This window comes from Colletotrichum tamarilloi (genome assembly GCF_030869305.1).
Source record: "Colletotrichum tamarilloi strain Tom-12 chromosome Unknown Scaffold_225.1, whole genome shotgun sequence".
NCBI lineage: Eukaryota > Fungi > Ascomycota > Sordariomycetes > Glomerellales > Glomerellaceae > Colletotrichum > Colletotrichum tamarilloi.
The window spans coordinates 1-17,162 of NW_026849608.1; the positions used below are offsets into that span (position 1 = coordinate 1).

Sequence of the window (17,162 nt, forward strand, 5' to 3'; positions counted from 1 at the left end):
CGATCCCAATACGAAGTTCGCGAACATCAGGGATATCCATCGGGCTCAAATCGAAGCGGGTGAAAAGGAGGTTATCACGGCTGAATCCAGCGACTCTGAATGCCCTAGTGAGGCTGGCAGCTGTATTGTAGTGGGTGTGGTTGAGGATCAATAGTTAATAGTAATGAGGAGGTTGGGTTGTGATCCCATCGTTTTTGTGGTGCCAGAAACAGGGGGGTGCCAGGAAGTGGGTATGTTGACTTATTTGTAGCGAGATTCCGTGGATGAGAAACCCCCGCAGCTTGGCGAATTACCCACCGTCACTTGAAAATGGTTGGTTCCTCTTTCTCAAGTTCCAACTGCACATTGTGCAGCGCGTATCAGACCATTGTGCGTCCGTGTTTCCTCCTTCCTTGCCGGTGATCCCTGCCCGCCGGAAATGTTGAGTCTAGAGTCCTTTTGTGTCTTCAGCCCTCTGATAGTGCCGAGTTTGCATGTGACCTGCTAGAGTAATAGAGAGAAGCACTGCCAGGCCCTCATGTTTCGGAATTACTTACTTAAGGCTCACTCTGCCTAGGCTTGAGACTGTTGCTATGAAAGGGCGGTGTCGTAAGTTGTCGGAAATCGTAGTTCTTCATTGGAGAGTTGTATCCTGGCAGATGGCAAGGTTTGTTTGGCGAAGAGTCCACCAATTGGACAATTGGTTGCAGAACCCCTACCTACCTCAGTAGCTGCACGAGTCCCGTGTCCTATGTTCCTCTAGTCAATAATTTCCCTAAAAGTCTACCACACGGCAATCTTCGTTGTAAGTCGTGCATTGCTAAACGCTTTCAACGCCCATCTGGAAGTCCCATTTTGAGCTAGCGCCCGTTCTCTAACACCGCGCCCGTGTGGCTTACTTTACATTTGAGAGCGAAGCATGTCTCGGAACATGTAAGTCACAAACCCGAAGTTCACCATGACGGCAGTGGACTACATGTAGACTTCTGCAAAACTGCAGTGGTGTTTGAAAACAAGCAAAAACGTGTTTGATGACTCTGAAGAAGCGAAAGTATTATACACTGACAACTCTGAAAGCATGGAATTGTTCCTGGAATGGAGGAACGCTCTGTGGCAATGGCATGCTTTGTTTTCTGATACCCTCACCTTGGACTTTGGCCCAAAGCCGCAACGCCTCTCTCCGTCCTTTGTATCAGCCACGCATCGTCCCTGCCACTCGACTCCCCCTCCCATCCATACCCTGAAGAAAAGCAAAAGCCAAACCCGAATCATAGTTATTGTTCCTCCCTCATCCCAAAAGCGTCCTGATCGTCATCGTCTGATTCGCAACTCTTTACCAGAGGAAAGGTTGAGGATCCAAATCGGCTGTCGGGATATGTTCATAGTCGTTGCGATAATCCCACAGCTTGAACATGTCGCCATCCAGATAGCCTCCATCAAGCGCGAACTCTGCCGGAACGTGGCGGGGTTCGTGGTTGCCAGGTCTGGTCAGCCAAAGAACCTCATCGAAGATGAAGTCATTCATGGAACCGGATATGTGCAGCTTTCGGAGTGAAGGCGGCAAGGTTCTGATTAGAGGACTGCCCTCCACAACGGTCGGGTTGAGTGGATCAGAGCTTACGTCTGTAAAGTTGGCTTTGTTCGACTCAAAGACGCTGATGTCCACCCAGGCTGCCTCAAGTCTTGTGAACGTGCTGAGCTCGAAGGCGGGGCTCTGCAAGTCAGTCTCACAGGTTCCGTTGAAGTCGATGACCAGAGTGCGGAGGGTGGCCCGACGTATGCCCAGAGCCCCAAGAATTAGCCACGGATGGACGGCGTAGGGATGCATGTCTCTCCGTATCGGCTTCTTCCAAAAGAACCGTTCCAGTCTAGGACAGGCTCGAATGGCATTGGCAAGAACGGGGAGTGGCATTGAACTGTCGTTAAAGGCAAGGGTTGTCAGATGCGTCGATGACCAGTTGTGGAACTGGAGAGCTGTGCCCACGATGTAAGACTCTTTCAGGTTTTTCGCTCCGTCAATGAACCTGGCGTTGAACAGCCGCTCGCGAGGCCAAGCCCAATGGCTTTCCGCATCGGTATAAGTCTTCCTCATAGAGAAAGACTTCAGGGAGGAAATTGTTGACTTGTTGGCTTGTTGGGTTGAGACAATCTCGTCCATGTCGTGGATGGCATCCAAGATTCCGGAAAGAGACAGCGGCTCTGCAGATAGAACGAAGTCTTGGGCATTGTTGACGAGAGTGAAGAGAAAAGCGGACGATAGCTCAAAGACATTGAAGGAGTGCATCACGACAGGCAAAGAAGCCTTCTTCAGCCAAGCCTCCAGTGTGATCAAGTCCCTGAAATACTCATAATCGGCAACATCAGCGGATGACAGCGCATGCTCGCCGTCAAGGTGGATGTACAACTGCTTGACTAGCCGACAAAGATCCTCGTTTTGTGAGAGGGTCTTCATCAGCGACAGCCACTGCCGAGGGGCTTTGAGCCCGCTATGAACACTGACAGATTCATATAGGAACGATGTGAATAGTTTGTAGTGGCGACGGGATGTACGTGTCAAGGACACAAGCGCCTGACGTTGACCGCAAAGCTCCCTTTGGATGAGCCGGTCGTTGTTGAAGTTATGAAGGAGTTTCTTGCCAGGCGTATATTTCGGGCAAAGGTAAGAACCAATGTGTAGAACCACCTCAGTGGGGAGGTTTTGTAGCCCAGCCATGTTGAAGTGAGCCACCAGAGGGGCAGTTGAAGAATCAAGAGTGACTGTGGCAGCTGAACAGGCGGCGGCACCTGGGAAAGGTTAGCCCGAATTAAGAAATCGTCTCAAACAGTCGTGAGCATTGCGAACGATAGAAGAATGAGAGGGTAGAGAGCGTACTGCGTGAGGAGTCACTGCGTGAAAGAGAAGATGCTGGTAAGTGCGAGCGTCGAGTCGTGGGTAGCGACCACTAGCAAGAACCAGAGAGTAATGGGAAAGAAAAGTCTTACAGTTTCCTGGCTTGAGGAGAAGGCCCCCTTTCTGTGAACACCTCAAGGGAAGAACTTGGTAGTTGAAGTGAGGAAATAAAAAGGCCGGAAGAGGTAGGGTGGCGTGAAGAAGCAGTCGAGCTGGGTGGGTGGAAGAAGAGTGGTGAGTTGGGCAAGAGAGAAAAAGACGACTGGGGGAAAAAAAGAAGAAAAAGCACAAAAAAGGTGAATTTGTGCCTGGGAAGGAACGCAGACGAGGACTTACGTTCAAGGAAGGAACGACAGAAGAATTTTCCACATCGCTATTTTATTGCTTCCTTCTCTATTTTTCCCCAAACGTGTGGTTTGCTTGGATATCACGCAGAACCAACTATCCCTCTAAAATATCATTCTTCCACTTGAAAGAACAGAGCAGTTTGTTTTCGTACAGCGATCCAAAATCATACGTAGGTAGGTAGCCAGCTGATACTCCACGACTGCCCTGTTGCCAAAGCGCGCTTTCCCTAAAGCAAGTGTGCCTCAAAGTCGAGCCGATGTTATTCTTTCTGTACTAAAGATCTACAGTGCCTCAATCATGGATCAATTGTGTTATTAGAACAAGATAATAGAGAATCACCTTGAGCAAAGTCACAAGGTCATTGTAGTAATATCAAGTGAAGCCAGGGTCTAAAAAGGGCTTTATAAGCAGGCTGGAGCATTAAGAATTCGCTAAAAGCTTCTTTGTTTATCTATGGTGTCTATGAGGAGATGTCGAATGCCCGGGACGGTATAATTAATGTCCACTTCTCGGCTTACATCTCTGAATGCAGCTGGGATTGTGCCATGTTCTATAGTCCATCGGAATGCATAGCTGTGAAAGGGCGATTGTTTTCTTGCCCCCTCAAAGGGAAATCCTTTACCACAACTCTCCAAGCGTGCACACGGTGCTCGGAGATTCGATATCCGCCCTAATGAATCGTTCCTGGTATGACAAAGTGGTGTCTTTGTTGGTCTCGCCGATGTCTTCCTCCTTAGCATCACCATCTTGCAGGTAGCTTCCGCCGCCATAGCCGTCACCAGCATTCATAATTGAGAAAGCCAAGTCGTCACCATCATCGCCGAGATCGTTCTGGTTCGTGTCATCTTCGTCGCTGTCGTCCTCATTTGGATCCCAAAGTTCTGGGAATCTCCGAACGAAGTCCTCCAACTCAACCAAATTCAAATTGGGGAATTTCTCGCGATCTGTCAACACCTCGCACATGTTATGACGAACTTGATGCTCGTTACCTGCCAAGTGAAGACGCTTGATTGAGGCGGGCAAAGAAGTGCTGAGCTTGTGTGTCAGTCGCTTGTGCTTTTCTGAACGACTGGAGGAGCCATATTTGACTTTCTTCAACACACTCGAGGCATCGACCCAGAGATTCTCCAGATTGCTGAAGTCCGAAAGACTTCTGATAGCCTCATACTCTCCATGATACCAGTCATTGAGATCAAGGCAGAGAGTGAGGAGGGTAGTCGTCGTGTTCTGGTGTTCCCGGAGCATGGTAACAACCTCTTCGGGTGACACAGGCCAGTGTGGAACGTATGCATCTGCCCGGGAGTTCAGATACTTGAAAGAGACAAGGGAGGCGCAGCCTTGGATCATCCCCCGGATCTTCCGCTCATCCAAAAATGTCTCGGTGATGGTGAGACAAGTAACATTGGACCATTGTGAGTGGGTATCGAGAGGAGAGGCTGGTTGTCCATCCCGACTTGCAATGAAAATCGATCTGGCGTTCGGAGCGAAATGAAGTAAATGGTTCAGATCAAGAGGCGTAATAGTTGCGTCTGGATGACTCTTTGGAAGGCAACTCGGACGTACAGCGAGCATCTTGATATTCGGAAGTGGTCGCTGAACACCCCGAAAGGTCTGAATCTTGAGGGGATCTGAAGGGCCTGGCTCCCCAGTCCATAGTAGGCCATCGAGCTCGGTTCTGGACCATGGGCCGTACTGATCGCAAAACAGGCCTCCCGGCACTGCGAGACCTAGCTCTTGTACTCCGTGTACACGCGAAAGAATGATCTCGAGAAGAATGCCAAGGTGTAAGATCCGAGTTCTGGAGCATCGAGATTCCGACATTTGGAGAAGCTGTCCATCTTCCGAGTGCCAGAGGTAGTACGGTGACGGGGCGCCCGACTGTCTAGCAGCCCAGTGACTCCATTCGAGATCTGCCTCTGTAAAGTCCTTGGTCTCCATGTTGCTAGGATCTAAGTGTAGATACAGTCTTCGGATGTTGACGGCAACATCTTTGTTGTCAATCAGAAACTGAATGAAGCACTTGAGCTTTTGGAAGCTGTTGGATCCATGGATGCTGATATTTCGGTAGAGCTCGGGAACCAGCATGTGCCGATACTTTCTGCAGGTACGTGAGAGGTTCAAGGCTGAGGACCAAGCTGGTTGAATCCTTTTGGCCAGATCTGCATCCGTGTTGGTGACAGAGAACTGTTCCCGTAAAGAGGATGATGGGAACATCTGATATATGATTTCTGGAGGGAGATCATTTAGGGTCGCCATCGTCAATGATTTGATCGTGAGTATCTGAGTGCAATGTGAACGGTGGACTGTGTGAGTTTCGAGTGATCTCTTTACTCTGAAGGGGGATTCTGGTACTAGATGACAGTCAATAACTGTTCGCCAGGCTGAAAACAAGAGATGGAATAACGTGATCGGGTTTAGGTACCTGGCAGATTATCAGCTGTGCTCTCAGAAGACAAATGCAAGACCGTCCACGCAAGAGCGACCGCCTTGATAAGGGCCTTTGTGATCCTCGAGGGAGACAAGAAAGTTGTTGTGATTTTGATCAACTTCTGTCCGTGAAGCAATCAAACCGAAGTTGACGGAGAAGACCGACTTCAGATCGACGGAGTAGAGTATGAAAGGCAGAAAAAGGTGGCGAGGTGAATGTTGGGACTGGAAGTTTTTGCCTTCCTCGCCGGCAGCTTTGAAAAGCCAGAAAAGGTGAATGAAGGGGGGGAGAAAGGAGAAACGCGGTCAAGGTCGTGCTTTCCGCCGGGAGGACAACAAAATCTGGTAGGCAAAAACGAATCTCGATATTCACCACTACTAGCCTGGAAGGTGGAAAGGTGAAGTATTCAGTGCACCTGGTTTCGAGCCCCACAGCTACCACGCCCTCGGGTCATAGGTATCTGTGTATTCTCATTGATGTCTGGGTGTATTCTCGTCAACATGTCTTTGCCAAAGCGGAAAGTATAACGGCAGATCATTACCATTGCACCATCTACCTCAGCCAGTCGACTTTCTTCCGATTTTGTACGAAGATCAGTCACTATGAGGGCCTGTTAGAAGTATTTGGGATCGATAAACCATATTTAGTCTACCCCTGGGACACACGGAAGTCTGAATAACAGCAGAACTTGCATTGCCAATGATGGGACTTAAGTTATTCAAACGATACTCATGCGCTTCTGCCTCTTCTACTTCTTTGGTATTACATCAGATAACATAGCAAAAAGTCATCCATCATAAAAGGATCAAGCTGGTCTTGAATGGGACTTGTAATGGGTATCAGGCCATCGATACAGTACCCGTAGTACCCAAACATTGAACAATGAGTATTGTTCAGAAACATACTGCCTTTCATAAGGATGTGAACGTGAGATTCTCGGTTTATAGCACAGCATCGGAACCGCGAAATAGCAGTCATCTGTATGAGTATAGTTCGCAATATTGAACTGATTGCCATTTAAAGTAATTGCCTGCTTAGTCGTTCCGCCGACGCTGTCGCGTTGGGACGAAGGAAGAATTAGCAATAAACTAGGTGTGTTTTTCTCTTTACCACTGCTATCTGAGGTCGAGCAATATCTTAAGTCACCTCAGCTTCACGTTTGGACGTCAATGTGTAGTTATTGTGGGTATCGCCTTCGCAGTATAATTAAGATAGGACCTGGACAATCTGGATACACCTTTAGGCGAGTAGTCCCACTTCCCGAACACGGGTTTAACGGGCCGCAATATCCGCGAGTTTAACTGACGTCGATTATTAATTGGCAAGCCAAGTCTTATGACCGTACCATTGAGCTGTTGTTACTGGTGACAGAGTTCAAATGAAACCTTAATAATTGGAGAGACAAAAGATACGCCGGACTACTATGCGTCCGTATGCCCGTTAGCCAGCAATGACTGGCGCCTATATAATATCAGTATGTCCCGAGATAGTGATGGAGCGACTATTTATTAAGATAGCAGACAGATTTACGTTGTTTGCTTCTCGAATAATCCGTCTGAACTTCATCCCACAGGACACAAGACTTATGACACTCTCTTCGCTCTCCGTCCGAAACCAACGTCCCGAGCATTCCCTTTCAACAACAAAGGTTGAACCATGGGAAGACTCCCTGAGAACCGACCCTTCTCAACCCGGTGTATTCGAATGGTGGTACTTCGACTCTCACCTGGCCAATGGCGGAAAGCTCATGGTGGTATTCCATACCAAGCTCTTCACCAGCCCTCAAGTTGGACTCGAACCCAAGATTCAGATCCAACTCGAGACACCCGATGGCCGAGTCTGCAATGTCTTGCAAGCCTACAACCCAGATGAGTTCCACTCCAGCAGAGATGAGTGCGATGTCACCATCACTAGAGATGGCGTTGTCAACTTCTTCCGTGGCACGGGGCTCAAGGAGTATCACATTCGCGTGACGGTCGAGAGCCTTGATATCGACATCCAAATGACCAACACGACCTCGCCCTGGCGCCCTGGCAAAGGCCACGTTTGGTCCAAGGACAACGAATATTTTGATTGGTTCGTGGCGGTGCCCCAAGGGAAAGTCACCGCTACTTATACCATTGCTGGCGAGTCGCCAGTCACGGTGGACGGCGATGGATACCACGACAAGAACTGGGGCAACGCGCCGCTCGCTCAGACGATCAACCATTGGTACTGGGGCCGAGGAACACTCGGGCCTTACACTGTCATCTCATCCGCAAATGTTTTCTCCGAGAAGCACGACTCTGTTCTGGTCAAGACCTTTATGATCCAGCACAAGGATACTGTCGTGGCTGATGATGGATCCAAGGTTAGCTTCAATGCTGAAGGCATCGAACATGATGACAAGGTTGACCGTCCTGTTGCCGACACACTTCACTTTGAATACCAGAATGAAGGCACGGTCTTCGTCATTGAGTACCTCAGAGAAGAGACCACATTGCGCCAGCAGATGAGCGGGGCATGGTATCTCCGTTTTGCCGGCGGGATGAAACTCAAAAAGTACCAAAACAACGAGCTGGTTGAAGAGCATGTGGGCCACACTCAATGGGACTCGATGTGGTTTGGACAAGGGCGTAAAGAAGACCTTCCTTACGGGAAATGACGAGTGTGGGGATGGCCACGACTTGTGAGGCAGTTTGGGTGGAGCTTCAGCGAGCTGTCTCGATCAACAGTGTCGACGCGGAACAAGAGAAGGATAAAAAAAGCCGCTGGAGAAGACGAGAGTGCCTAGATGCAATATGACTGGCGTTGTCTCTATACACGTGCTATTGCTTGTGTTGATTTTAGAATAATAAGAAGGGTCAAGACTACAGTTCCTTCTCGGTAGGCTCTTGTATGCGTATTGAAGCCTAGCTCGACTTGTATCTCCCCCGCCAGCTTGCCATAAGAAATACTAACTCCCCAAAGCTCAACTTTATTGATTATGTCGGACATACACTTCAGCGTCATCCTCAGCAATTCCCCTCCACGTGCTTTATGGGTGCCGATAGATGGACGCCAAGTGAACGTATTCACTTAGAAGCATCAGGCAACCAGGAAAGTCCCTTCCACCTCTACAATATCATCGTCGTTCAGTCTCTGGACTTCAATGATCGACCGAGGGGGTTGTCTATTGGGGTCGTTCCCCCAAAGCTCCGTCTGTGCCTGATTGCACAGAGGCCTATACCGATACATATCGGTCACATACACAACAAGACGTACTGCCGAAAACCGATCAGTGCCAGCAAGCTCGGCAAGTTGGATCATGTTGGCGTAAGCTTGGCGGACCCGGTCAATACCCACCGGAGCAAGGGTATTGTTAGATGGGTAAATGCCGCGCATGCCTGCTCCCGCCCATTTGTCAGTGGCTATGGCGGGTAACGCGAGGCATGTGGTTATTTACCGGCGACGTAAACAGTACTTCCTGCCTTTGACATCAGGCTCCATGGACCAGTAGGTGGGAACATAATTGAGGGATTGAAGATCTCTACCCCTGCAGATGAGGTGTAGTTGGGTTCCAGGCGAAGCGAAGTCGCCGCTGATATTATGGATAGAATGCCGAGGAGCTTCATTATAGAGTGAATTGATACAAACACCTGCGGAATGCGAACTTTGAAAAATTAATCGTGAGCGCTTCAGGGGGGGACTCGGAACCCCTTTAATTGGGTTTATTTTCCACGCGCTGCTCAGTTCATGACATCATACCAAGCTGGCTTTGCATGCTTGGCGCCGATCAAGTCCCTCGCGTTTGTTTTCTTTTGGAACATGACACTAACTAGAAATTTTGGCTAGAGGTAACATTATTATGAGTCCGAGGGAACTACCTGCTACTGCCTTTCTAAGATCCGATACTTGATAGCGCAACGTGTGTGACCTATCGCTCGCATAGGTTTTACTTTTCCAAGCGGGATTACGAAGAAACCTGGGATCAAGATTGAACTCTGGAACCTGGAGCAACCTTCCAATTTGCGAAAGTGAAGGCAGAACATGTTTGGCAGTGAAAGGGCTGACTCTCCGGTTGCTAAAGACGGAAGCTGGGCCACGGGGGCGAGAAAAGGCTGCGGTGAATGACCTTTCCTATCTTGTGCCCTACTAATGCACACAATCATGTACTTTCAGAGTAATCACTCTACCTTACTGAAATATAGATTATTGTAATGCAATTCACCCAATCAATCTTAGAGATAGAGGCTAATAGACTGTTGAAGTCAAAACTCCGACTATCTCAGTCGACCGGACGGACTTGTTCAATCTATAGCCACATGCTTGAGTGGTCTCGAGGATGCGCGGAGTCTGGTTCACTCTAACATGACATTAGTATACGAATATGTAACGCTCCTGAAGTCTTATTGATTCATTCTTATCTCTACAATCCGGCAAGCCGTGAGGAAAGCCTCCTCATCGCCGGCGCATTACATACGTAACATATTGACTCCAAAGGTCTGAGTATATAACTCGGTTTCTGATGTACCTTCAAATGCCTTCTTACTGATTCGGCTTTTCCCATCTGATTCTTGATCAGCTTTTGCATATTATTGAGTAAGGCAATCGGATTGCCATCTCATCTCAAGACGTCGTCCGAATACAGTATTAAGCATTGTGAATCAAGTGTTCCACGTGAGTCTCTTGTACCGTGTTCGGTGTGTCTCAAACGCTAGCTCAAAAACGGAGGCTTCCAGCGATTATCATCGAAGACGCGCCGCATCCGGAACTTGGTGGGTCTAGTGTCTGACCAATACCGTCTGGTTCAAATAAGATATCCACGTGTTGAAATTTTGGGCACTTTGGGACATATGCTAGTTTCAACCCTAATGTCATGAACTTGCTGCACTGCCTGGCATTAAGACTAGGAAGATGGCTCAGAGCGACTCCGCTACGAACCGGGACGAATCGCCGCTAAGCTGGACACTGAGCACTCCAGAAGAACAAGAACGAGAAAAATACTGAGTCGGAAGTCTAAATTAAGTAGAGCAAGTGCAAGACAGCGTTTGGTCTGGAGAATGCCTACAACGCCAGCAATTTGTGGTTTCTCTTTCCTAGAACATCTACTAAACACCAAGCTGCGTGCCTTGCCGCGATAACGCGTGGCCGAGGCGGGAGTCTCAGCTCGATAATCGCAAGCCCCCAACGAAAGCGTCTTGATTTTCCCGCAGAATGAACTAGGCTTGAAATATTGTTGGTCGAAGAACGACCTAGTGACTGAGACTTGTCAAATTTCGGCAGTGTCTCAGTCGGACTTTGAATCAGTGACACAGCTGAAATAAGCATCGAGCGGATGAGACTCTGTATAGCAGAATGCGATGGGCCTACGGAAGGAAATTGCTGCAAAGGAGCACTGCACCAAATGAACGGCCCTCTGCATGACGGTTCGGACTCTGGAGATTGAAGTTGCACTAAGCAGGCGAGCTACAGGAAATGGCATGATTCTAGAGAAACGGAGGGGTCGGCCCGTGACACGGTGCTTCCGTTGACTCTGGGTCATTCCGTGTGCAGTCCGGGAGATCATGAACTGTCTCAAGCCTCACGTCTCGGAGTAAAATGGAGATCTATAAAACAGCCTGCAAGACAGCCTGCAAGGGACCGCTCATGGGATTTTCGCATCATTGTCAATCGCATCTCGGGCAGGCAGCACTAAGACCACCTTACCTCGGGATCTTTCGTCCATCATGAACCTCTCAAAGTTCTTCACGACTTTTCTCCTTTCTGCCCTGGCGGCGTCTCATCCCCTTCTCGAGAGAGATGAGCTCCAGGAAAGAGCTCAATTCCAAGAGACAGGCTTCATCATAGACCAGCACAATCGGGCGAGGGATCTCATGATTGCGTTAGAGAAGACAGAGCGACAAGGTATGTCTCAAGGCTGGTGCCTGCCAACGAACCTATAACTAATTAATGCGAAAAAGATGCCAAATTTAGAGAGAGTCTGTCTGCGGATTGCGCCCACGCAGATAGGATCGTTCAGAATATTCGACAGAAGGAGATGAAGACAGTTTGGAATCTGAACAATGGAAGCTTTGCCGGCGAGATGTTCGCCTTGGCCCGCCCAAAGATCGCAAACACGACCTTGTGGAAAGTCGTCCAACGTATGCCGAAAGGCGCTTTACTTCATGCGCATCTCTCAGCCATGCTCCCTTACAAAACTTTGCTTTCTTCCGTCATCTCCGTGGAAGGGATGCTATTCAAGACCACAAAGACTATTGGCACCGCGGAAGGGCGCATTGCATCTCAGCCTACATTCTTACCGCCAAACTCTGCCACCGTCAGCCAGTGGGCTGACATCGCCTCCGCAAACTACACAGGCCAGGTTGTGACTCTCACAACTGCAATAGAGCAGTTTCCCGGGGGAGAGCCTGCGTTCCGCGATTTCATCATGAGCAAGTTGGTGCTTGCTCCCGACGTGGCGATACAGCACGAATTAGGAGTCGATGAGATTTGGCGTCGCTTTCAGCCCTTGTTTGGCACAGCAGGGACTATGCTGATCTACGAGCCCGTTGTACGAAGTTTCTGGAGGAACCTATTTGACGAACTCGCGAGAGATAGGATCAGCTGGGTTGAGATCCGTTCTGGAGGCGCGGCGGGCAAGCTGGTATTGACTGGGGCACCAGCATCGGATGACACTGACGGTAAGAAATGGTGGGGTCTCATGGAGGAAGAGCTTGCCTACTTCAAGGGTCAGCATAACGATACCTTACAAACCGACGCTACTCTAGCTCCTTTTTACGGTGCTCGGGTTATCTGGGCAGACCAGCGATCTAAGCCGACGGATCAGATCCTAGCAAGTGAGTCAAACCTCTACATAGACGCAATATTACACACAATGATTACAGAGGCTAATGATTGTTGTGTAGGCATGAAAAGTGCGTTGGAGCTGAAGGGCATCTTTTCAGAGCTATTCAGCGGATACGATTTAGTCTCCCAGGAAGACCTGGGCCGTACGCTGCTCGATCTTGCGCCGGAGCTATTGTGGTTTCAGCAGGAGGCGAAGGAGAAAAATCTCACCATGCCTTTCTTCTTCCACGCAGGGGAGACACTCGGCGATGGTAATTCGACCGATCTCAATCTGTTCGACGCTGTTCTTCTGGGGACACGAAGGATCGGCCACGGATTCTCGCTCTACAAGCATCCCGAGTTGATCCATGCTGTGAAGAAGAATAACATCATGGTTGAGGTGTGTCCCATCTCCAATGAGGTACTTCAGCTGGCTACGGATATTCTGCATCATCCCTTGCCAGCTATGATTGCGCACGGCGTCACGACGGCTATCAGCAACGATGATCCTGCAATGCTGGGACAGGACGCCGCCGGGCTGAGCTACGACTTCTATCAGGTCATTCAAGGGTTTGATAACGTTGGCCTCGCTGGACTGGTAGGATTCCTTTTACAAGCTTTGGTGCTTTTCCGTTGTTAACACATTATGACAGGGCGCCCTTGCGCAAAACAGCCTGCGGTGGTCCAATTTTGAAGACCAAGATGACAAGCAATGGGCGTTGGATATCGACCTGGGTGAAATAGGAAAAGGAACTAAGGGCCAGCGCATTCAAGAGTGGAATGTTCAGTTTGATTCCTATTGCCAGGAGATTGTCAAGGATTATGGCGCGGCATATGGAGGATAGCGGACAACTGAATATGTGCCGAGTGGCGTGCACGGTCGGTAAGAACTCCGGGCTGAAGAGGTACCGGATGCTTCTTTGATCCGGAAAGCGTGGGAGCGAGGACAAAAGTTGAGCCTCATCACTCAAGGTTTCTAAGCCTACAGTCATATTTTTGCCGGGAGGCGGCGGTACCTGGAATGTAAGCATGCTTACCATGCTTAAGCGCGAAATCTGCTGCAGTGCAAGGCCTTGAACCTATTGGAATGCAATTTCTTTCATCACTGCCCAAATGAAGCTATCAAAAAACACAACCGGATTAAACATGAACATTGATGTTGCCTTTCAAAGGTTTGCTAGCACGTATAATACCCAGGTGATAGGTTCTGGTTGATAATTTCAAGGCGATAACGGTGAAATAGAATATGGCTTCAACAAATTGACTTATTGCCGGTAAGACCCTGTGTGTTGAATGAAGTTATTTATGACTTCTTTGTAACGACTTATATAAGATACGGGGGTAGCAGGGTTTTGTGAAGAACAAATCTGACGCAAGTCTTCTGAGACAAGAATAAGAGTTTGACATCACGAGACCCGAAAAGATGGCCATACAGTACCACTAACCACAGCGCCATGTTATAGAGGAAGGTCTGAAGTTCGTTCAAATTTCCACCACTGTTTGTCATATCAGTTCCTCCCCGTTTGATATGGAAACAATTAAAACGGTCCCTGAAATCGTCGACATAGCGCATACGCCTTTGCTCCAGGATCGGTTGAGTGATAAGGATACATTCAACATGCTGAAGCTTCGCTTTGGCTCATATTGCCCTCATTGAATGTTTCCACGGGGCCACGTTTCTGAGGTAGTAGCCGGTTAAAGATGTCTAGACACTTTCACAGATCACTGACTGAACGTTGGGGCCACGATCGACAAAGATCATAGGAGGCAGCAGAGACCTTTCTGAAACAACAATGGTTAAGGAACTCGAGACTGGAACGAGGAGTATTGGAGGACGAAAGCTAGTTACCTCGTGAGTAAAGCTCAGGGGTTGACAAAGTTTAGCATTACACAAAGCATAATAACAGGTGCAAGGGTTCTTGTCAAGTCAATGCGAGAAGATAATTTACTTGAATATTATTGTTCAATTTGAAAACTACTGGAGGTGAAATTGGTCAAAGTTGCACGCTGTGGAACAAAGTTTCCCTCAGACCACCTTAGCATTGGGGCTGATTCGATCGGGTCTTAATCCAGACCCTACACCGATTTCTCCTCAGAAATGATGATGACTTTCTATCTGCTAAGAATGAGGTGTTGTATGAAATTGACGCAGTGGAAAAGAATGAGAGACTGAGACTGAAGGATAGGAAAAGGGAATAAAGGAGAGTATAGGGTTACGCTTTGCAAACGATAGGAAGCAACAGATGTAAACGTTGATCGCTTACTCAAAAATTTGTATGTAGCTGAGCCGCCTTGTCAACGTTGATTCTCCAAAGGAGGATGTCCGACCCCATCTCGTCTAGTGGTAAGCTGTTACCACCGCTGGTTTGTGCCACGGTTGGGTAATCAAAGTTCGGCTTCACGAGATCTTTGATAATGTAGAGCGTTGGGACAAATTGATCTTTGATCTGTTCCACGAGTCCCGTGTTCTCCTTAGAAACTCCTAATTTTGATTTCTTTGGGTCACTGAAAATCGAGTGGGCATTCGACTGTACGAAGATTACCCATTCTTCGACGTCGGCGCTGTTTCCCGTAATTCGAAGATGCTCCAATTTTGGCGGAAGTACTCTCGCAAATGCTCTGATATTCGCTGCGGTCCATCTAGCCATGCTTCCAGACTGAATCCATAGATGTGTCAAGCTGGTGAACTTCCCCAACAGTCCTAAAGGCGGTGTTATGGTGTCATAACTCATGGGTGGTTCGCATAAACCAATACAGAGCGTTTCCAAACATTCGTGCTGGAAGTCTTGCAAATGGTCAATGACTTCATTCACTGGATCTGCCCAATGTTTGTTCCCAGGATCGACATCCTCGCCAAAATATCTGAAAGCTGAGATCTTGGCCTTGCCCAAATCAATGATTTTGCTGATTGGGGTATTGCCCAATCGTACTTTGTTGAAGGTGATATCCGACGGCTCCGTGAGGCCTGCTTTGGCATCGTCCATGCCATCTATCTTTCCCTCGAGGAAAAAGTGCTTGGAGGGCATGATAGTAGATAACCGGCAGATACTATTCCATTTGATTGTACTGCTCTCGTCCATGCCTCTAAGAGAAAGAGAGGATAGCTTTCCCTTGACAGGGGGACCGCCCCAACGAGATTGCTCTTGCTCTGTATATTGCTCTTGCTCAGAATCTTGCTGTTGCTCACAAGATTGCTCTTGCTCGAGACCTCGCTTTTGCTTCTTCTTTAGAACTTCGTCAAAGATATTCTTGGTGGTCTCGTCGGCATCAAAGAAAGCTGCAACGCGCTTGTCAAGCGCCACCTCGAAAACATTTGGCAAATCTTGGAGCAGAGTTATGAGCATGCAAGATTGTCGTTTCGCCTCCTCGTTGCTCTTGTATCTGAGTTTCCTGTTGACAGGTACGAAGTACCCTGTTCCGAGGTTTCCAGTTTCAAAATATTGTTCAACCAAGATTTCGTTGACGACGGCAACTTTGTCCATCTCGATATTGTTCTTGGCATATGATTCTGGATCGATGCCTCCGTATTTGACGAAAAGCCGCTTGGGAAACTTATTCCATCTCCATTCCCGAATCGCTAACAGAATTTTAATCAGGCCACCGACATCTCCGCTATCAACCAAGAGCGTATGGAAGGTGTTGTCCAAAATCAACGAATACTTCCGGGGAGCATTGGCCTGCCTTTCCTGGCTAGGAGTGATGTTACCGCTGGCAACATCATGAAGAAGAAATCTCCACTCCCTATACAGTGTATTCTCAAAATCTTGGGACACGTTGGGGACGTCGCTGAGCCGAAACGTGTCTAGATGCTTGTGACGATGGACAAGTACGGGTGAATAATAACAGACAAGGCTCTTTATCTTTTGTTCTTCGTCCCTCTTATTTCTTCCTTCTTCTTGGAAATGGATTGTCACTTTTTCTTCGCCTCGAAGTTCAAGCGGAACTACATTGTTGCCTGGAGCAGAGGACATCGTGAAGTAATACCGAGTCGATTTGAAGTCGTAGAAAGTACCGCACGGAGACTCGATGATTCATTCCTGAACCAGAAACGTCTGGGCCTTTGCTATAGATTGGATCCCTAAGGTAGAAAGAATCAACTCTACGTTAAGTATGTGGGTGGTAATGGACGACCTTGAGCATGAGAATCCGGAAATATTTCCAGCTCTCAAGTGGGATTTTACCAACGCATTTATAGCTGAAATCCGGAATAAACCCCTTGGTGTCATTTAACATGGTTGCCAAAAGTCTTAGGTAGTCGGAAGATGATGAACAACAATATTGCAAGCTTTCTCTCACTGGCAGTCAGGGCTGCTCTGTCCTTTCCTGCTGCATATGTTCCCCTCCCCTCCCTACCTATGTCAAGTCCTGTCATTTGAATCAATTTCTTTATCTGAATCTTGTTCGCTTCTCATCCTGGCCTACAGCCCTGTATAGGCAAGTTTTCAATGTGACCGTGTAAGCCTAGCACCCGCGAAATTGTGGCCACATGAGGTCGTGGACAACTGATGACTAGGTATCTGCCAGCATGATTTCCTATTGTAAATCACACCGACAGAACACCCAGGTGATTTTCTTTACCGCCTCATCCAGATTTGCACCATTTCTTAAGAGCTGGTGTTGTGAAATGCGGTTAGATTCAATGGCGCTGATGACTGCCGTCAGAACATCGAAGCTTACTCTTTGGCAAAGATGCTTACGAGGCGGCGGGGGCAATAAAGAAAAGACGTCAAG

General features: G+C 48.3%; 6 protein-coding genes across 6 annotated transcripts; 2 read left to right on the forward strand and 4 right to left on the reverse strand.

The window, feature by feature from the left end:
• Positions 1-1,312: 1,312 nt before the first annotated feature.
• Positions 1,313-2,692, reverse strand: CTAM01_16469 (uncharacterized protein; the record flags this gene model as incomplete). Its single annotated transcript, XM_060532462.1, has 1 exon — positions 1,313-2,692. The coding sequence occupies one exon, from the start codon at positions 2,690-2,692 to the stop codon at positions 1,313-1,315; it is 1,380 nt and encodes a 459-aa protein (XP_060372948.1).
• Positions 2,693-3,835: 1,143 nt separating this feature from the next.
• Positions 3,836-5,473, reverse strand: CTAM01_16470 (uncharacterized protein; the record flags this gene model as incomplete). The annotated part of the gene is made up of 1 exon (XM_060532463.1): positions 3,836-5,473. The coding sequence occupies one exon, from the start codon at positions 5,471-5,473 to the stop codon at positions 3,836-3,838; it is 1,638 nt and encodes a 545-aa protein (XP_060372949.1).
• A 1,757-nt stretch (positions 5,474-7,230) lies between these two features.
• Positions 7,231-8,289, forward strand: CTAM01_16471 (uncharacterized protein; the record flags this gene model as incomplete). The annotated part of the gene is made up of 1 exon (XM_060532464.1): positions 7,231-8,289. One exon carries the CDS (start codon positions 7,231-7,233, stop codon positions 8,287-8,289), a length of 1,059 nt encoding a protein of 352 aa, XP_060372950.1.
• A 422-nt stretch (positions 8,290-8,711) lies between these two features.
• On the reverse strand, positions 8,712-9,133 carry CTAM01_16472 (endoribonuclease L-PSP; the record flags this gene model as incomplete). Its single annotated transcript, XM_060532465.1, has 2 exons — positions 8,712-9,010; positions 9,070-9,133. 2 exons carry the CDS (start codon positions 9,131-9,133, stop codon positions 8,712-8,714), a joined length of 363 nt encoding a protein of 120 aa, XP_060372951.1.
• Positions 9,134-11,332: 2,199 nt separating this feature from the next.
• Positions 11,333-13,276, forward strand: CTAM01_16473 (adenosine/AMP deaminase; the record flags this gene model as incomplete). The annotated part of the gene is made up of 4 exons (XM_060532466.1): positions 11,333-11,510; positions 11,567-12,442; positions 12,512-13,029; positions 13,085-13,276. The coding sequence occupies 4 exons, from the start codon at positions 11,333-11,335 to the stop codon at positions 13,274-13,276; spliced, it is 1,764 nt and encodes a 587-aa protein (XP_060372952.1).
• Positions 13,277-14,695: 1,419 nt separating this feature from the next.
• CTAM01_16474 (uncharacterized protein) lies at positions 14,696-16,402 on the reverse strand (the record flags this gene model as incomplete). Its single annotated transcript, XM_060532467.1, has 1 exon — positions 14,696-16,402. The coding sequence occupies one exon, from the start codon at positions 16,400-16,402 to the stop codon at positions 14,696-14,698; it is 1,707 nt and encodes a 568-aa protein (XP_060372953.1).
• Positions 16,403-17,162: the final 760 nt, after the last annotated feature.